Source organism: Cyprinodon tularosa, unplaced genomic scaffold (genome assembly GCF_016077235.1).
Source record: "Cyprinodon tularosa strain WSP-4 unplaced genomic scaffold, ASM1607723v1 ctg997, whole genome shotgun sequence".
In the NCBI taxonomy this organism is placed as follows: Eukaryota; Metazoa; Chordata; class Actinopteri; order Cyprinodontiformes; family Cyprinodontidae; genus Cyprinodon; species Cyprinodon tularosa.
The window spans coordinates 172817-193914 of NW_024039781.1; the positions used below are offsets into that span (position 1 = coordinate 172817).

General features: G+C 46.1%; 1 protein-coding gene across 2 annotated transcripts in view; it reads left to right on the forward strand.

The window, feature by feature from the left end:
• The first annotated feature begins 2260 nt into the window (after positions 1–2260).
• Positions 2261–21098, forward strand: part of nsmfb (NMDA receptor synaptonuclear signaling and neuronal migration factor b) — a 68936-nt gene continuing 50098 nt past the window's right edge. For both annotated transcript variants that reach the window (XM_038276103.1, XM_038276104.1), the window contains exons 1-4: positions 2261–2450; positions 14216–14277; positions 16024–16776; positions 17144–17216. In XM_038276103.1, the coding sequence (XP_038132031.1) occupies positions 2305–2450; positions 14216–14277; positions 16024–16776; positions 17144–17216 (1034 nt within the window). In that variant the 5' untranslated portion in view covers positions 2261–2304. The remainder of the gene's footprint in view (positions 2451–14215; positions 14278–16023; positions 16777–17143; positions 17217–21098) is intronic.

Sequence of the window (21098 nt, forward strand, 5' to 3'; positions counted from 1 at the left end):
TCGGACAGAAACAGTCGAACATTAACAAAAGGACAGGAACAGTTAGACAGGAACAGCTGGAAGGAACATCTGGAAAGGAACAGCTGGACAGGAACAGCCATACAGGATCAGCTGGACAGGAAGAGTTAGAGAGGAACAGTCGTATAGTAACAGTCGGACAGAAACAGTCGAACATTAACAAAAGGACAGGAACAGTTAGACAGGAACAGCTGGAAGGAACATCTGGAAAGGAACAGCTGGACAGGAACAGCCATACAGGATCAGCTGGACAGGAAGAGTTAGAGAGGAACAGTCGTATAGTAACAGTCGAACATTAACAAAAGGACAGGAACAGTTAAAGAGGAACAGTTGGACAGAAACAGCTGGAAGGAACATCTGGAAAGGAACAGCTGGACAGGAACAAGTGGACAGGAAAACCTGGACAGGAACAGTTGGACGGAAACAGTCACAAAGGAAAAGCTGAGCAGGAACAGCTGGAAAAAGAAACAGCTGGGCAGGAAAAGTCGGGAAAGAACAGGTGGGCAGGAACAGTCAGACAGACAAAGTCAGACATGAACAGCTGGGCAGGAACAATTGGACAGACACTGCCTGACAAGAACGGACAGCTGGACAGGAAAAGCTGGAAAGAAACAGTCAGACAGACACAGTCAGACATGGACAGCTGGGCAGGAACATTGGGACAGGAACAGTCAGACAGAGACAGTCGGACAGCTACAGCAGGGCAGGAAAAGTCCGACAGAAACAGTCAGAGAGGAACAGTCGGACAGAAACTGCCGGGCAGGAGCATTTTGATCAGTCTGAAAGGAACAGCTGGACTGTAACAGTTGGAAATGAACAGTTAGGCAGAACGGTCAGAAAGAAACAGTCAGACTGACTGATCAGACAGGAACAGTCAGGAAAGGAACAGTCTGACAGGAACAGTCAGACAGAAACAGTCGGACCAGAACAGTCGGACAGGAACAGTCAGACAGAAACAGTCGGACCAGAACAGTCGGACAGGAACAGTCGGACAGGAACAGTCGGACAGGAACAGTCGGACAGGAACAGTCAGACAGAAACAGTCGGACCAGAACAGTCGGACAGGAACAGTCGGACAGAAACAGTCGGACCAGAACAGTCGGACAGGAACAGTCAGACAGAAACAGTCGGACCAGAACAGTCGGACAGGAACAGTCGGACAGGAACAGTCGGACAGGAACAGTCGGACAGGAACAGTCGGACAGGAACAGCAGGAAAAAAGTCTAGAGACTTTTAATAACAGGAGGTGAAATGCAGCTCTAGACGAGCTGAGCATGTGGTGACGTCACGAGTACATGCAATAATTACAAAGTTTTATATTATGGCCACTTGTTTGTGTTTTGTTTGTTTTATATGTTGTCTGTAGTTGTGGATCCACTCTAACTATTGTATGTTGTCCATTTGTGAAATGATCATTTAGTTATTTTTGTCTTGGTAAAATAGAAATGAGTGAATAATTAAGATTAAACTGTAAAATAAGGACAGTTTCTAGTTTCCGTGCCTCATTCTTCCCCCTGATCTGTTTTCAAATCAAAGCAGGAGTTAAATGTGTTAAAATTAATGCACAGCTGTTTAAATTATGAATAAAGTGGATTGATATAAGGTTCAAATATCACAACAAATAAAGTTTAATGAAACAGATTTTTCAAAAATTTAATTAACAGATTTTGTTTGTGCTTTAAATCAGCTAGGACTGATTTAAAGCACTTATTAGAAAATAATATGGAAAATAATAGAATATATTCAAGTTTTTCTGGATGTTTGTTCATTTGCATAGTTGCTCATAAATAATCACATTCTCAGAAAATAAAGCTTTTATTTTTAAATGTAAAGCTGAAAGATTCTCCAGTCTAAAACTTTTTTAGGTTTGTGACGCCATGTTGGACCATGCAGAACCCAGATTAACCTTCAGAGCCTCAGAGGGGAAACATTTATGGACAAAAGCAAACTTATTTTCTATAAAGTGTTTTTTGTTGTTGGCTTTCATATAATGTCCTGGTGTGAAACTGAAGGACATGTTAGATCAGGTTCGGTCTGTTTCTGCTGCTTTTCATCTTCAGCTTCCAGGTTTTAAGAACAAAGTTTGTGACTGAAGGAGAAATGTGGGTCCAGGAAGAGGAAAATGGGTCGAACCGGTTCCGCTGGAGTCAGTGCTCCGCAGCAGCTGCCCTCCCCGCGCCTGTGCGGGTCACGCAGCGGCTTTCCTTATATGGACAGACTTCCTGCCTGGAAGCAGCTTCGGAGGCAGAGCCGCTCAGCAGTCCGCTCCAGGTCCGCTGGGTTCGGATGGGGTCCGGTTCCGATTGTTTCCCTTCAGTCAGTCTGTGGGATGTTCTGGTTCTGGTTCCGGTTCTGCTCCTCTTCAGGATGGGAGCCGCTGGGTCCAAGAAGAGGAACCTGAGGACTGATGCCTTCTGCTCCGCCAAAGTTCGGTGAGTATCGGTCCGGTCCGGTGGGCTGAGTGGACCACAGTGGACCACCGGAACCGAACCAGCAGAACCAGCTCAGCTGCTGCCTTGCTTCAGCCTCGCTGGTTCAACTCCCGCTGCTTCATCTGGACCCAGTTCAGTCCATCCGAACCGAATCGGTCCAGATGCTGCAGCCGCCGGAACCACTGAGAACCAGAGGAACCAGCAGGAAGTCCAGCTGACTGGACCTCCACAGAACCAGAACCAAGTTCTGATCCAAACTAAACATGTCAGAGTTCATCATCATCATCATCATCATCATCATCCTCATCATCCTCATCATCACCATCCTCATCATCACCATCATCATCATCACCATCATCATCATCTCACTTTAAAATCTTCTAGTTTCAGCTTCTTCCCTCAGGATTGATTTAAACAGCTGCTGAACATCTGGATCAGGGAACCAGTTAGAAACCAAAGGTTCTACTGAAGGTTCTACTGAAGGTTCTGCTAAAGGTTCTGCTAAAGGTTTTGCTAATGGTTTTGCTAATGGTTCTGCTAATTGTTCTTCCAAAGGTTCTGCTAATGGTTCTGCTAATTGGTTCTGCTAAAGATTCTGCTAAAGGTTCTGCTAAAGGTTTTGCTAAAAGTTCTGCTAATGGTTCTTCCAAAGGTTCTGCTAATGGTTCTGCTAATTGGTTCTGCTAAAGGTTCTGCTAATGGTTCTGCTAATGGTTCTGCTAATTGGTTCTGCTAAAGGTTCTGCTAATGGTTCTGCTAATGGTTCTGCTAATTGGTTCTGCTAAAGGTTCTGCTAATGGTTCTGCTAAAGATTCTGCTAAAGGTTCTGCTAATTGGTTCTGCTAAAGGTTCTGCTAATGGTTCTGCTAATGGTTCTGCTAAAGGTTTTGCTAAAAGTTCTGCTAATGGTTCTTCCAAAGGTTCTGCTAATGGTTCTGCTAAAGGTTTTGCTAATGGTTTTGCTAATGGTTCTGCTAAAGGTTTTGCTAATGGTTCTGCTAATGGTTCTGCTAAAGGTTCTGCTAACGGTTCTGCTAAATGGTTCTGCTAAAGGTTTTGCTAATGGTTCTGCTAAAGGTTCTGCTAATTGTTCTGCTAAAGGTTCTGCTAATGGTTCTTCTAAAGGTTCTGCTAAAGGTTCTGCTAATGGTTCTGCTAATGGTTCTGCTAAAGGTTCTGCTAACAGTTCTGCTAAATGGTTCTGCTAAAGGTTTTGCTAATGGTTCTGCTAAAGGTTCTGCTAATTGTTCTGCTAATGGTTCTGCTAAAGGTTCTGCTAATTGTTCTGCTAAAGGTTCTGCTAATGGTTCTTCTAAAGGTTCTGCTAAAGGTTCTGCTAATGGTTCTGCTAATGGTTCTGCTAAAGGTTCTGCTAACGGTTCTGCTAAATGGTTCTGCTAAAGGTTCTACTGAAGGTTCTACTGAAGGTTCTACTGAAGGTTCTGCTAATGGTTCTGCTAAAGGTTCTGCTAAAAGTTTTGCTAAATGTTGTGCTAATGGCGTTTGCTAATGGTTCTACTGAAGGTTCTACTGAAGGTTCTGCTAAAGGTTCTGCTAAAGGTTCTACTAAAGATTCTGCTAAAGGTTCTGCTAATTGGTTCTGCTAAAGGTTCTGCTAATGGTTCTGCTAATGGTTCTGCTAAAGGTTTTGCTAAAAGTTCTGCTAATGGTTCTTCCAAAGGTTCTGCTAATGGTTCTGCTAAAGGTTTTGCTAATGGTTTTGCTAATGGTTCTGCTAAAGGTTTTGCTAATGGTTCTGCTAATGGTTCTGCTAAAGGTTCTGCTAACGGTTCTGCTAAATGGTTCTGCTAATTGGTTCGTCTAAAGGTTCTGCTAATGGTTCTGCTAAAGATTCTGCTAAAGGTTCTGCTAATTGGTTCTGCTAAAGGTTCTGCTAATGGTTCTGCTAATGGTTCTGCTAAAGGTTTTGCTAAAAGTTCTGCTAATGGTTCTTCCAAAGGTTCTGCTAATGGTTCTGCTAAAGGTTTTGCTAATGGTTTTGCTAATGGTTCTGCTAAAGGTTTTGCTAATGGTTCTGCTAATGGTTCTGCTAAAGGTTCTGCTAACGGTTCTGCTAAATGGTTCTGCTAAAGGTTTTGCTAATGGTTCTGCTAAAGGTTCTGCTAATTGTTCTGCTAAAGGTTCTGCTAATGGTTCTTCTAAAGGTTCTGCTAAAGGTTCTGCTAATGGTTCTGCTAATGGTTCTGCTAAAGGTTCTGCTAACAGTTCTGCTAAATGGTTCTGCTAAAGGTTTTGCTAATGGTTCTGCTAAAGGTTCTGCTAATTGTTCTGCTAATGGTTCTGCTAAAGGTTCTGCTAATTGTTCTGCTAAAGGTTCTGCTAATGGTTCTTCTAAAGGTTCTGCTAAAGGTTCTGCTAATGGTTCTGCTAATGGTTCTGCTAAAGGTTCTGCTAACGGTTCTGCTAAATGGTTCTGCTAAAGGTTCTACTGAAGGTTCTACTGAAGGTTCTACTGAAGGTTCTGCTAATGGTTCTGCTAAAGGTTCTGCTAAAAGTTTTGCTAAATGTTGTGCTAATGGTGTTTGCTAATGGTTCTACTGAAGGTTCTACTGAAGGTTCTGCTAAAGGTTCTGCTAAAGGTTCTACTGAAGGTTCTGCTAAAGGTTCTAATAATGGTTCTACTGAAGGTTCTGCTAAAGGTTCTGCTGAAGGTTCTGCTGAAGTTTCTGCTAAATGTTGTGCTAAAGGTTCTGCCAATGGTTCTGCTAAAGGTTCTGCTAATGGTTCTGCTGAAGGTTCTACTGAAGGTTCTACTGAAGGTTCTGCTAAAGGTTCTGCTAATGGTTCTGCTAAAGGTTCTGGTAAAGGTTCTGCTAAAGGTTTTGCTAAAGGTTCTGCTGATGGTTCTGCTAATTGGTTCTGCTAAAGGTTCTGCTAATGGTTCTGCTAAAGGTTCTGCTAACGGTTCTGCTAAATGGTTCTGCTAAAGGTTTTGCTAATGGTTCTGCTAAAGGTTCTGCTAATTGTTCTGCTAAAGGTTCTGCTAATGGTTCTTCTAAAGGTTCTGCTAAAGGTTCTGCTAATGGTTCTGCTAATGGTTCTGCTAAAGGTTCTGCTAACAGTTCTGCTAAATGGTTCTGCTAAAGGTTTTGCTAATGGTTCTGCTAAAGGTTCTGCTAATTGTTCTGCTAATGGTTCTGCTAAAGGTTCTGCTAATTGTTCTGCTAAAGGTTCTGCTAATGGTTCTTCTAAAGGTTCTGCTAAAGGTTCTGCTAATGGTTCTGCTAATGGTTCTGCTAAAGGTTCTGCTAACGGTTCTGCTAAATGGTTCTGCTAAAGGTTCTACTGAAGGTTCTACTGAAGGTTCTACTGAAGGTTCTGCTAATGGTTCTGCTAAAGGTTCTGCTAAAAGTTTTGCTAAATGTTGTGCTAATGGTGTTTGCTAATGGTTCTACTGAAGGTTCTACTGAAGGTTCTGCTAAAGGTTCTGCTAAAGGTTCTACTGAAGGTTCTGCTAAAGGTTCTAATAATGGTTCTACTGAAGGTTCTGCTAAAGGTTCTGCTGAAGGTTCTGCTGAAGTTTCTGCTAAATGTTGTGCTAAAGGTTCTGCCAATGGTTCTGCTAAAGGTTCTGCTAATGGTTCTGCTGAAGGTTCTACTGAAGGTTCTACTGAAGGTTCTGCTAAAGGTTCTGCTAATGGTTCTGCTAAAGGTTCTGGTAAAGGTTCTGCTAAAGGTTTTGCTAAAGGTTCTGCTAATGGTTCTGCTAATTGGTTCTGCTAAAGGTTCTGCTAATGGTTCTGCTAAAGGTTCTGCTAATGGTTCTGCTAAAGGTTCTGCTCATTTGTTTGCTAATGGTTCTGCTAATTGGTTCTGCTAAAGGTTCTGCTAATGGTTCTGCTAAAGGTTCTGCTAATGGTTCTGCTAAAGGTTTTGCTAAAGGTTTTGCTAATGGTTTTGCTAATGGTTCTGCTAAAGGTTTTGCTAAAAGTTCTGCTAATGGTTCTTCCAAAGGTTCTGCTAATGGTTCTGCTAAAGGTTTTGCTAATGGTTCTGTTAATGGTTCTGCTAATGGTTCTGCTAAAGGTTCTGCTAACGGTTCTGCTAAATGGTTCTGCTAAAGGTTTTGCTAATGGTTCTGCTAAAGGTTCTGCTAAAGGTTCTGCTAAATGGTTCTGCTAAAGGTTTTGCTAATGGTTCTGCTAACAGTTCTGCTAAATGGTTCTGCTAAAGGTTTTGCTAATGGTTCTGCTTAAGGTTCTGCTAATGGTTCTGCTAAAGGTTCTGCTAAATGGTTCTGCTAATGGTTCTGCTAATGGTTCTGCTAAAGGTTTTGCTAACTGCTTTCTTTGAACTTTTGTTCATGTTAATGAGGCTGTTCAGAATATAACGCCAAGGCTGGTTAATGTAGTTAGTTAGCCAGCTAGTTATTTATCTATTTATATAGTTAGTTAATTAGCTATGTATCTAGATATTTAGGTAGCTACTTGGTAAGTTAACTAGTAAGTTACGTGGCTAGTTAGGTTCTGCTAATTGGTTCTGCTAAAGGTTCTGCTAATGGTTCTGCTAAAGGTTCTGCTCATTTGTTTGCTAATGGTTCTGCTAATTGGTTCTGCTAAAGGTTCTGCTAATGGTTCTGCTAATGGTTCTGTTAATTGGTTCTGCTAAAGGTTCTGCTAATGGTTCTGTTAATTGGTTCTGCTAAAGGTTCTGCTAATGGTTCTGCTAATGGTTCTGCTCATTTGTTTGCTAATGGTTCTGCTAATTGGTTCTGCTAAAGGTTCTGCTAATGGTTCTGCTAATGGTTCTGTTAATTGGTTCTGCTAAAGGTTCTGCTAATGGTTCTGCTAAAGATTCTGCTAAAGGTTTTGCTAATGGTTTTGCTAATGGTTCTGCTAATGGTTCTTCCAAAGGTTCTGCTAATGGTTCTGCTAATTGGTTCTGCTAAAGATTCTGCTAAAGGTTCTGCTAAAGGTTTTGCTAAAAGTTCTGCTAATGGTTCTTCCAAAGGTTCTGCTAATGGTTCTGCTAATTGGTTCTGCTAAAGGTTCTGCTAATGGTTCTGCTAATGGTTCTGCTAATTGGTTCTGCTAAAGGTTCTGCTAATGGTTCTGCTAATGGTTCTGCTAATTGGTTCTGCTAAAGGTTCTGCTAATGGTTCTGCTAAAGATTCTGCTAAAGGTTCTGCTAATTGGTTATGCTAAAGGTTCTGCTAATGGTTCTGCTAAAGGTTTTGCTAAAAGTTCTGCTAATGGTTCTTCCAAAGGTTCTGCTAATGGTTCTGCTAAAGGTTTTGCTAATGGTTTTGCTAATGGTTCTGCTAAAGGTTTTGCTAATGGTTCTGCTAATGGTTCTGCTAAAGGTTCTGCTAACGGTTCTGCTAAATGGTTCTGCTAAAGGTTTTGCTAATGGTTCTGCTAAAGGTTCTGCTAATTGTTCTGCTAAAGGTTCTTCTAAAGGTTCTGCTAAAGGTTCTGCTAACGGTTCTGCTAATGGTTCTGCTAAAGGTTCTGCTAACGGTTCTGCTAAATGGTTCTGCTAAAGGTTTTGCTAATGGTTCTGCTAAAGGTTCTGCTAATTGTTCTGCTAATGGTTCTGCTAAAGGTTCTGCTAATTGTTCTGCTAAAGGTTCTGCTAATGGTTCTTCTAAAGGTTCTGCTAAAGGTTCTGCTAATGGTTCTGCTAATGGTTCTGCTAAAGGTTCTGCTAACGGTTCTGCTAAATGGTTCTGCTAAAGGTTTTGCTAATGGTTCTGCTAAAGGTTCTGCTAATTGTTCTGCTAAAGGTTCTGCTAAATGTTTCTGCTAAAGGTTTTGCTAATGGTTCTGCTAACGGTTCTGTTAATTGTTCTGCTAACGGTTCTGCTAAATGGTTCTGCTAAAGGTTTTGCTAATGGTTCTGCTAAAGGTTCTGCTAATTGTTCTGCTAAAGGTTCTGCTAAATGTTTCTGCTAAAGGTTTTGCTAATGGTTCTGCTAATGGTTCTGCTAAAGGTTCTGCTAACGGTTCTGCTAAATGGTTCTGCTAAAGGTTTTGCTAATGGTTCTGCTAAAGGTTCTGCTAATTGTTCTGCTAAAGGTTCTGCTAAATGTTTCTGCTAAAGGTTTTGCTAATGGTTCTGCTAACGGTTCTGCTAAATGGTTCTGCTAAAGGTTTTGCTAATGGTTCTGCTAAAGGTTCTGCTAATGGTTCTGCTAAAGGTTCTGCTAAATGTTTCTGCTAAAGGTTTTGCTAATGGTTCTGCTAACGGTTCTGCTAAATGGTTCTGCTAAAGGTTTTGCTAATGGTTCTGCTAAAGGTTCTGCTAATGGTTCTGCTAAAGGTTCTGCTAAATGTTTCTGCTAAAGGTTTTGCTAATGGTTCTGCTAATGGTTCTGCTAAAGGTTCTGCTAACGGTTCTGCTAAATGGTTCTGCTAAAGGTTTTGCTAATGGTTCTGCTAAAGGTTCTGCTAATTGTTCTGCTAAAGGTTCTGCTAAATGTTTCTGCTAAAGGTTTTGCTAATGGTTCTGCTAACGGTTCTGCTAATGGTTCTGCTAAAGGTTCTGCTAAATGTTTCTGCTAAAGGTTTTGCTAATGGTTCTGCTAACGGTTCTGCTAAATGGTTCTGCTAAAGGTTTTGCTAATGGTTCTGCTAAAGGTTCTGCTAAATGGTTCTGCTAAAGGTTTTGCTGATGGTTCTGCTAAAGGTTCTGCTAACGGTTCTGCTAATGGTTCTGCTAAAGGTTTTGCTAACTGCCTTCTTTGAACTTTTGTTCATGTTAATGAGGCTGTTCAGAATATAACGCCAAGGCTGGTTAATGTAGTTAGTTAGCCAGCTAGTTATTTATCTATTTATATAGTTAGTTAATTAGCTATGTATCTAGATATTTAGGTAGCTACTTGGTAAGTTAACTAGTAGGTTAGGTAGCTAGTTAGCTTGTAAGTTAGTTGGTTGGTTAGTTAGTTAGCTGATTGAGCTAGCTAGTTAGATAGTTATTTAGTTAACCAGCTAGCTAGCTTTTAAGTTAGTTGGTTGGTTAGTTAGTTAGTTAGCTGATTGAGCTAGCTAGTTAGATAGTTATTTAGTTAACCAGCTAGCTAGCTTTTCAGTTAGTTGGTTGGTTAGTTAGTTAGCTGATTGAGCTAGCTAGTTAGATAGTTATTTAGTTAACCAGTTAGCTAGCTTTTCAGTTAGTTGGTTGGTTAGTTAGTTAGCTGATTGAGCTAGCTAGTTAGATAGTTATTTAGTTAACCAGTTAGCTAGCTTTTCAGTTAGTTGGTTGGTTAGTTAGTTAGTTAGCTGATTGAGCTAGCTAGTTAGATAGTAATTTAGTTAACCAGCTAGCTAGCTTTTCAGTTAGTTAGTTAGTTAGTTGGTTAGTTAGTTAGCGGCTGCTCCCATATGATCACCTTTTCACGCCTCCTCACCTGCAGTGATTGGGGGCTCTATATATTTCCTTCCACCTCTGTGGAAAGAAGCCATGAGGTGATGGAGCTTCCTGCCTTGTTTGAAGGGGAGATTGGGATTAAGATGGATTGAGATTAGAGGGAATCTTGATGCTAATATTTAGAAGAAATGGCTGACGTGTTTATGGAGCAACTGTCTCTGCAGGTAAAGGTCTCCTGATCTCACAGCTGCCCAGATGTGCAGAAAGGTTAGCGATGCTATGATCAGAGAAGCTGCCGTCGCTGCATCAGTTCAATCATTCCAATCTGACCCCCCCCTTTAGGAGCTATCAGCAGTCAGCATAACTGTTTAAATCCCAGGAACAGGAAGGAGAGAGTCCGGCTGTTTTTCCTCTCCTTTCATAGATCCCATCTAGGAGTGACTCCTGATCAGTGCAGCCGTATTCAGAACTCAAATCATTTCCACGCTGGATTCAGGACTTAATGGCCTGGTTCCCTCAGGACTGTGCGTCTGGCACTGTCCTGTCCTCAGATTAGCTCGGCCTCGCTCCAGTGTGGTTATTAGCAGTAAATCATCCAGGACGTCTCTGAAACATAAAGCTGTCACATTGACTGGCAGAAAGCCACAGCAGAAGCTTTGAAAGTTAAAACCCTGAATGTGTAAACCAGCTGAGCTAAGAGGAGGTTTCTAAATCCGACCATGGAGTCTCTGCTTCATCAATCAGGCGTTTTTAGGGAATGACCACTTTCTGAGGTGCCTCAGGTGCTCATTATGACGTTTTGACTCAACCATTTCACTAAAAGACTGTTATGTTTTTGTTTTTATATTCCAGGTTTGATTTAAAATGTCACAGTTTAGCCGTGTTAGGAAAGACAGATACTGAGTTTGCTCTACTAACCAGAATGCTGCGGTTATGGGGTTCACCTCTAACCAGAATGCTGCGGTTCTGGGGTTCACCTCTAACCAGAATGCTGCGGTTCTGGGGTTCACCTCTAACCAGAATGCTGCGGTTCTGGGGTTCACCTCTAACCAGAATGCTGCGGTTATGGGGTTCACCTCTAACCAGAATGCTGCGGTTCTGGGGTTCACCTCTAACCAGAATGCTGCGGTTCTGGGGTTCACCTCTAACCAGAATGCTGCGGTTATGGGGTTCACCTCTAACCAGAATGCTGCGGTTCTGGGGTTCACCTCTAACCAGAATGCTGCGGTTCTGGGGTTCACCTCTAACCAGAATGCTGCGGTTATGGGGTTCACCTCTAACCAGAATGCTGCGGTTCTGGGGTTCACCTCTAACCAGAATGCTGCGGTTATGGGGTTCACCTCTAACCAGAATGCTGCGGTTATGGGGTTCACCTCTAACCAGAATGCTGCGGTTATGCTGCTGTGTGTTTCCCCGTCCAGGAAACACACAGCCAGGCAGACGAGCTCCGAGCCAGCTCCCATGTCAGAGGATGAAGAGAGCACATCAAGTTAGTCACAGTCAGAGAAACAGGACTACACTGGAAAACAGGCCAAGCTCCAACATCTAGAAACAAAGGTGTTGATGGCAGCAGCACAGCTGATATTTCCCTGGACTAAACCCTAAACTTGAATAAACCATGGACTGGACTAAACCCTGGACTGGACTAAACCCTAAACTTGAATAAACCATGGATTGGACTAAACCATGGACTGGACTAAACCCTGGACTGGACTATTCCCTAAACTGGACTAAACCCTGGACTGGACTAAACCCTAAACTTGAATAAACCATGGACTGGACTAAACCCTGGACTGGACTAAACCCTAAACTTGAATAAACCATGGATTGGACTAAACCATGGACTGGACTAAACCCTGGACTGGACTATTCCCTAAACTGGACTAAACCCTGGACTGGACTAAACCCTAAACTTGAATAAACCATGGACTGGACTAAACCCTGGACTGGACTATTCCCTAAACTGGACTAAACCCTGGACTGGACTAAACCCTGGACTGGACTAAACCCTGGACTGGCCTAAACCCTAAACTTGAATAAACCCTGGACTGGACTAAACCCTGGACTGGACTAAACCCTAAACTTGAATAAACCCTAAACTTGAATAAACCCTGGACTGGACTAAACCATGGACTGGACTAATCCCTAAACTGGACTAAACCCTAAACTTGAATAAACCATGGACTGGACTAAACCATGTACTGGACTAATCCCTAAACTGGACTAAACCCTAAACTTGAATAAACCATGGACTGGACTAAACCCTGGACTGGACTATTCCCTAAACGGGACTAAACCCTGGACTGGACTAAACCCTAAACTTGAATAAACCATGGACTGGACTAAACCATGGACTGGACTAATCCCTAAACTGGACTAAACCCTAAACTTGAATAAACCATGGACTGGACTAAACCATGGACTGGATTAATCCCTAAACTGGACTAAACCTTAAACTTGAATAAACCATGGACTGGACTAAACCATGGACTGGACTTAACCCTGGACTGGACTATTCCCTAAACGGGACTAAACCCTGGACTGGACTAAACCCTAAACTTGAATAAACCATGGACTGGACTAAACCATGGACTGGACTAATCCCTAAACTGGACTAATCCCTAAACTGGACTAAACCCTGGACTGGACTAACCCATGGAATGGACTAATACCTAAACTGGCCTAAACCCTAAACTTGAATAAACCCTGGACTGGACTAAACCCTGGACTGGACTAAACGATGGGCTGGACTATTCCCTAAACTGGACTAAACCCTAAACTGGACTAAACCATGGACTTTTCTAAACCATGGACTGGACTAAACCCTGGACTGGACTAAACCATGGACTTTTCTAAACCATGGACTGGACTAAACCCTGGACTGGACTAAACGATGGGCTGGATTATTCCCTAAACTGGACTAAACCATAAACTGGACTAAACCCTGGACTGGACTAAACCATGGACTGGACTGAACCCTGGACTGGACTGAACCCTGGACTGGACTAATCCCTAAACTGGACTAAACCCTAAACTGGACTAAACCATGGACTTTTCTAAACCATGGACTGGACTAAACCCTGGACTGGACTAAACGACGGGCTGGACTATTCCCTAAACTGGACGAAACCCTAGACTGGACTAAACCATGGACTGGACTGAACCCTGGACTGGACTAATCCCTAAACTGGACTAAACCCTGGACTGGACTAAACCCTAAACTGGACTAAACCCTGGACTGGACTAAACCCTAAACTGGACTAAACCCTGGACTGGACTAAACCCTGGACTGGACTAATCCCTAAACTGGACTAAACCCTAAACTGGACTAAACCCTGGACTGGACTGAACCCTGGACTGGACTAAACCCTGGACTGGACTAAACCCTGGACTGGACTAAACCCTAAACTGGACTAATCCCTAAACTGGACTAAACCCTGGACTGGACTAAACCCTGGACTGGACTAATCCCTAAACTGGACTAAACCCTAAACTGGACTAAACCCTGGACTGGACTAAACCCTGGACTGGACTAAACTCTAAACTGGACTAATCCCTAAACTGGACTAAACCCTGGACTGGACTGAACCCTGGACTGGACTAATCCCTAAACCCTGGACTGGACTAAACCCTGGACTGGACTAAACCCTGCCATGCATCTCTGGATGAATAGAGAAATGAATGTCATCAATCAGCCACAGGGTGACTGACAGCCTCAAACATGGCGGATGTTTCAGTCATGGTCTTTATTTCCATCGTCGTGGATCCAGACACCCAGAATGGACAGAAATATTTAGCTGCTTTCTTTTTATTAAACACAATGCAGAGTTACTGGGACTAAAGGAAGAATAGAGTTCCTTTATTCATTATAAAATCTTTTAATAACATAAAGTCTGCCCTCTAGTTGGGTTTTTCTGACTTTAATATAAAAAGCATAATGATCAGATTAACACAGATTAACAGTAATCTAGAGGTCTGTTAGTCGGCCCTCTGTCTCTATGGCATTGTTTGCTGCTCTGTGTCGTTACAAAGCCAAGGAGCTGCCATGGAGGGAAATGAAGGAAAGTCTGAGCGTTAGAGGAGCTTTGCTGAACAACCATCCATTCTCTCTTCCACATCTCATTTCTATAGTAGATTGATCTCACATAGAGTCACTGACAGTTCTTTCTTTGGACCAACCAACGAAGCCAGAGGGCAATCTTCAGGGCAATGAAACAGTCTGCTGTAGATATTCCTCCACACCAGTCGGTGTCTGGTGGTGCCAGCATGTTAGCATGTGTAGCTGCCAGGATACGTCCCTACAGCATCTCTGTGTTACTGTTCAGACTGTTTATCTGCTCTGATCTAGAGTTGAAACAGTCAGGTGGTCTATGTGTGGATATTAGCATCCAGAGAAGCCTTCAGGTTAACTTCTGTCTGTTCTTTTGTCTCTACAGAGCAGCCAGAGCATTTGGAGAACATCTGTCCAACACAAATCCAGAAAACCACAACGGGGCAGGTAAGGCTTACTGTTGGAGTAGGGTCAGGGGTTAGGCTGGGGTCAGGGGTTAGGCTGGGGTCAGGGGTTAGGCTAGGGTCAGGGGTTAGGCTGGGGTCAGGGGTTAGGCTGGGGTCAGGGGTTAGGCTGGGGTCAGGGTTTAGGCTAGGGTCAGGGTTTAGGCTAGGGTCAGGGGTTAGGCTAGGGTCAGGGGTTAGGCTAGGGTCAGGGTTTAGGCTGGGGTCAGGGGTTAGGCTGGGGTCAGGGTGTAGGCTGGGGTCAGGGGTTAGGCTGGGGTCAGGGTGTAGGCTAGGGTCAGGGGTTAGGCTGGGGTCAGGGGTAGGTTTAGGTTTAAGCACACAGATTACTATTATCATACTACCCCTGTAACCTGTGTTGAGGAACAACAGAAACATAAGCGGAATGTTTTTCTTCATTCAACCAGCCTAAATGGTAAATTAATCTAAAAATTTAAAGTTGAGTCTATAAATTCAAAGACTTCAGCGTTGACTTTGGAAGGGAAATATGGCCGATGCTGTCATGATTTTATCTATAGCTCGGACCCACATGCAGTGAAGCCAAACAGAGAGACACAGAGTAGAGTTTGAACAGGTTTTATTGAAAGTTACTCCGAACTCTGTTCGGCCGGGAAAGTTTCCAGAGAAGAGGAGACACGTAGACTCCAGTCTGTGTGTTGGTCTTCCAGGATTTGTTTGACTCGGTGGAGGGTGGAACAGGGTTTACCCAGAACTCAGACGGAGTGAAATGATGCAGCCGCTGGTTGCAACTCAGTTTTCCTGTGGTACTACGGGTCGTGGTGAAGATGACTTCTTTACTCAGAGAGTGATCTCAGCGTGCTCAAAGGTGGCTGGATCCAAACCTCCTGTTTGGAATCCGTCGCTCAGTTTAAGGCTCAGTTCATCCCGCTTGGGAGAAGGCGGTCCGGAAAGGTCCAGTTTGCAGGAAGGCTTCCTGCCGAAAGGCAAAGAACAAACAAAGTTGAGACTCAGGGAGAAAAAAGCGCTCAGCTAAACTCTATGTGATCTCAGCTTGGCTAGAGAACAAAAACTCAAAACTGCAAAACTCAGATTAGACTCAGCATTGGCTAGAGTTCCCCAAACTGGCAAACACTCTGGCGTCGAGGTAGTGGCAACCAGCAGCTTAAGAGCAGTCCGGTGATGAGGCAACAGCCTGCAGGTGTGTGAGGAGGCGAACCGGAGCCAGGCGCCTCCTGGTGGTGGAAGGGAGAAACACAAAAGACAAGACAAACAGACAGAGAACACAAAAACTGGGATCCTGACAGATGCAGCACACACACACACACACACACACACACACACACACACACACACACGGTGGGATGTTCCACATGAAAAAGCCTGACATAGAAAATCAAACCTGCTGAGATTAAGAATAGAAGGAAACATTCTGGTTGTTTTCTCAGGTAAGAATTGCTCACCTACTAACCGCTCACTGACTGCTCACTGACTGCTGACTGACTGCTTACTGACTGCTGACTAGCTTGTGGCCTTGTCTGTTCCTGCTGTTGTTGCTGTGTGCATCAGAGCCTCCATTTCTACCTTCTTACCAGGTTTGTAGGATGTTGATTAGCAGTCATCCAGTTCTCAGGCTGAATCCTGGAGCCCTGGAGGAATTTAACCCTCATTTGTTTCCAAGGAGGAATAAACAATCTCCTGATATCTGCATAAACATGATTTATTGAGTTTGCATGAATACCCAAATGGATCTTTTCCTCTTCCTCCCCAGATCGTCTTTTGTCAGACTCATTCGCTGGTCAGGACTGTGACTCTCCAGACGTCGGTGGCTTTCAGAACAAAACCCTTCCAACGCACAGACCGCACAAAAGTCTGGCCCTAACTAAGCCCAGCCGCCCCCATCAGCCCAGTCCCAGGTCAAATCCACAGGTGCTCCCTCAGGTCGACCCCATCAGGACTCAAGGCCTTCCAGGGCCCTCAAAACGTCGACTCTCTGTAGAGCGAAGCCTCTCCTCAGAGGACCCACCAAGTGCCAGAGGTTCCCAGGGCAGCGTTGCTCTGAGGCCGTCTAGAGTTTACACAATAACAAGGGAAGGCAGGATGACTCTGGGGGGCGCTGGTCGCCAGGAGGCTGTAGAGCTGGAGGTGCTGAAGGGGCCCAGGGAGCCCCAGCCCTCCAACCCTGCCATCCACACCCAGTCCTCAGCTGCGGCTATTCGAGGTAGCCACACCCACAGCAGCCATAGTCGCACTAGCCATCACCATAGCAACCAGCTACAAGGGGGCCCTTCAACAGCCTCCCAGCCACTACAGAGCTCCAGGAGTGCCAGCGACATCGGCGACTGGTGGGTCAGGAGAGGAGGGTCCAGGGAGGACTACAGCCCAGACTGTGTGGCCTGCATTCGGGCCCCGTGTCAAAGCCAGCGGTCCCTGGACCTGGACTCGTCCCCACAGGATGGAGAAAAGCACCGAAAGAAGCTGGAGAGGGTCTACAGCGAGGACCGGACGTCCACTGACAACAAAGGTAGAGAATGAAATGCTGCTTGAACCAAGTGGTCCTTCTAACTGTCAATCATTCTAGTGATAAGTTTACGTAGAGCCGTCCTTCGTGCTCGTCCCCATTTTAACTGAGCACTGGTGAGTCTGACATAGTGGGAAAATATGAGAGATGCAAACAGCTAATTTAACAGTTTGCACAAGGACTCGTGCATGCTCTCACAAGTGTTTAAAAGGCATTCCCTCTCAGGAAGTACAGAGGGCGGGTCTTTTCAGAAAAGTAGATCTGTTGTTGATAGAGTAAAATGTATAAACTTAACTTTGTAATTAAATCTTTAGCCTCATCTCTCTCTCTGTCTGTGAACCGCCTCCTCCATCCTGTTCTGTCTTTTCAGATGAGGGGTCTAATAGCTGGTTCCCCAAGGAGAACATGTTCAGCTTTCAGACGGCCACCACCACCATGCAGGCGTGAGTAGAGAAGAAACACGCCTTCACCACCACTCACTGTTTGATGCTGTCCATTTAAAACTGACCCATTGTCCTTAGGCCCCGTCCACACGAAGTCAAAACGAACACGAAACGCTAATATTTTCCAGAACGTTAGTCGTAAAGACGGAGACGTAAAATAAATGTGATCGTCCACACGAATGCATGAAAACGCTGCAAAATGTATGCCAGGCCTGTAAGTGGCGCTGTGGTGCCAAAGCAAAAATAGGCGACGAAATGTTGGGCATGCGCACTGATATTTATACATGGTTGCCCTGCGGGTCCATTTTGGTGGTTCAGTCAAATTCAGGTGCTGAACTATGTGGTCTATATTGCTCTGTTCTTCCTGGAGATATTCCAGAAGAAGAAGATTCTGTTGTAAGCCCGACAGCAGGGTGAGTAGCATGAGCAGCAACCATTCAACACAGTACGGCGCCATTGTTGTTGTGATACTGTGTCGCGCATGCGTGTTTAGAGGCGACGCTATGACGCATGCGTGTTTAGAGGCCACGCTATGACGCATGTGTGTAAAAAAAAAATGCGGTTAGAGCTTAAAGATGGAAACGCGAAAACGGCGTTTCAAAATCTTCCCACTCTGAAGGCTGAATAAAAAAAAGATAGTTTACAGACCCCCGAAACGCCGGCTTCGTATGGATGAGAGGCTGGTTTGGTGAAAAATGTGTGCGTTTAGGCCAGGGTTTGACTTCGTGTGGACGGGGCCTTAGTTGGTCCTTGGTTGGTCCTTGGACGATCCTTGGCTGGTCCTTGGTTGATCCTTGGTTGGTCCTTGGAGGGTCCTTGGCTGGTCCTTGGCTGGTCCTTGGACGATCCTTGGTTGGTCCTTGGCTGGTCCTTGGCTGGTCCTTGGACGATCCTTGGTTGGTCCTTGGTTGATCCTTGGTTGATCCTTGGTTGGTCCTTGGACGATCCTTGGCTGGTCCTTGGTTGATCCTTGGTTGGTCCTTGGAGGGTCCTTGGCTGGTCCTTGGACGATCCTTGGTTGGTCCTTGGCTGGTCCTTGGCTGGTCCTTGGACGATCCTTGGTTGGTCCTTGGTTGATCCTTGGTTGATCCTTGGTTGGTCCTTGGACGATCCTTGGCTGGTCCTTGGTTGATCCTTGGTTGGTCCTTGGAGGGTCCTTGGCTGGTCCTTGGCTGGTCCTTGGACGATCCTTGGTTGGTCCTTGGCTGGTCCTTGGACGATCCTTGGTTGGTCCTTGGCTGGTCCTTGGCTGGTCCTTGGACGATCCTTGCCTGGTCCTTGGCTGGTCCTTGGAGGGTCCTTGGATGGTCCCCTATAATTCCTTTTTAAAATCAAACTTTGTACTAAAATTTTCTGTCATGATTTGTGGACATTACGATGTAAAGAGTAGCGCCATCTCCTGGTCAGACCCTGTAATTCAGTGGAAGGTGGAGTCAGTCCCTGCAGCGGCTGGAAGCTGGATGTCATGGCGTTGGCGTTTGGCTGGTAGCAGCCATTTTGAATGGCTGCTACTGAACCAGTGATCCTTTAAATCAAGGACCAGATGTTCAGGTTTGGATCTTTGGGCCGTTTTGTTTCAGGAAGTGTCCGAATTCAGAACCAGGCTGTATTGTAAGAACTGATTAACAGGACTGGAGGTCTTTAATTACCAATAATCCAACACCAAAAAGGAAAGGGTTAAACTCAGCCACTGTGGATGCTTCTTTTATTAAAGTGTCCAAAGCAATGAGCCGGTCTGTGACATCTAGGAAAACTAGATCCCATCCATCCATGGGAATCTGATCCACATCCAGGCTTCAGGTTTTCCCCTAAAATCTGATGATTCTGGCCTCTCAGCCTGACGGAGCTGATCTTCCTCTCTGTCCGCCTCCATCAGCGTGATGCCTCCATCAGCGTCATGCCTCCATTGGCGTGATGCCTCCATTGGCGTGATGCCTCCATCAGCGTGATGCCTCCATCAGCGTGATGCCTCCATCGGCGTCATGCCTCCATCAGCGTGATCCCTCCATCGGCGTCATGCCTCCATCAGCGTGATGCCTCCATCAGCGTGATGCCTCCATCAGCGTGATGCCTCCATCGGCGTCATGCCTCCATCAGCGTGATGCCTCCATCAGCGTGATGCCTCCATCAGCGTGATGCCTCCATCGGCGTCATGCCTCCATCAGCGTGATGCCTCCATCAGCGTGATGCCTCCATCAGCGTCATGCCTCCATCAGCGTCATGCCTCCATCAGCGTCATGCCTCCATCAGCGTGATGCCTCCATCAGCGTCATGCCTCCTTTGGCGTGATGCCTCCATCGGCGTGATGCCTCCATCAGCATGATGCCTCCATCAGCGTCATGCCTCCATCAGCGTGATGCCTCCATCAGCGTCATGCCTCCATTGGCGTGATGCCTCCATCAGCGTCATGCCTCCATCAGCGTCATGCCTCCATCAGCGTCATGCCTCCATCAGCGTGATGCCTCCATCAGCGTCATGCCTCCATTGGCGTGATGCCTCCTTCGGCGTGATGCCTCCATCAGCATGATGCCTCCATCAGCGTCATGCCTCCATCAGCGTGATGCCTCCATCAGCGTCATGCCTCCATTGGCGTGATGCCTCCATCGGCGTGATGCCTCCATCGGCGTGATGCCTCCATCAGCGTCATGCCTCCATTGGCGTGATGCCTCCATCGGCGTGATGCCTCCATCGGCGTAATGCCTCCATCAGCGTCATGCCTCCATTGGCGTGATGCCTCCATCAGCATCATGCCTCCATCGGCGTAATGCCTCCATCAGCGTCATGCCTCCATTGGCGTAATGCCTCCATCAGCGTCATGCCTCCATTGGCGTAATGCCTCCATCAGCGTCATGCCTCCATCGGCGTAATGCCTCCATCAGCGTCATGCCTCCATTGGCGTGATGCCTCCATCGGCGTCATGCCTCCATCGGCGTGATGCCTCCATCGGCGTGATGCCTCCATCGGCGTCATGCCTCCATCGGCGTCATGCCTCCATCAGCGTGATGCCTCCATCGGCGTGATGCCTCCATTGGCGTCATGCCTCCATCAGCGTCATGCCTCCATATGCGTGATGCCTCCATCGGCGTCATGCCTCCATCGGCGTGATGCCTCCATCGGCGTGATGCCACCATCGGCGTCATGCCTCCATCGGCGTCATGCCTCCATCGGCGTGATGCCTCCATCGGCGTGATGCCTCCATCGGCGTCATGCCTCCATCAGCGTGATGCCTCCATCGGCGTGATGCCTCCATCGGCGTCATGCCTCCATCGGCGTGATGCCTCCATCGGCGTCATGCCTCCATCAGCGTCATGCCTCCATTGGCGTGATGCCTCCATCGGCGTCATGCCTCCATCGGCGTGATGCCTCCATCGGCGTGATGCCTCCACCGGCGTCATGCCTCCATCGGCGTCATGCCTCCATCAGCGTGATGCCTCCATCGGCGTGATGCCTCCATCGGCGTGATGCCTCCATCGGCGTCATGCCTCCATCAGCGTGATGCCTCCATCGGCGTGATGCCTCCATCGGCGTGATGCCTCCATCGGCGTGATGCCTCCATTGGCGTCATGCCTCCATCGGCGTGATGCCTCCATCGGCGTGATGCCTCCATCAGCGTCATGCCTCCATTGGCGTGATGCCTCCATCAGCGTGATGCCTCCATCAGCGTCATGCCTCCATTGGCGTGATGCCTCCATCGGCGTCATGCCTCCATCGGCGTGATGCCTCCATCGGCGTGATGCCTCCATCGGCGTCATGCCTCCATCGGCGTCATGCCTCCATCAGCGTGATGCCTCCATCGGCGTGATGCCTCCATCGGCGTCATGCCTCCATCAGCGTCATGCCTCCATTGGCGTGATGCCTCCATCGGCGTCATGCCTCCATCGG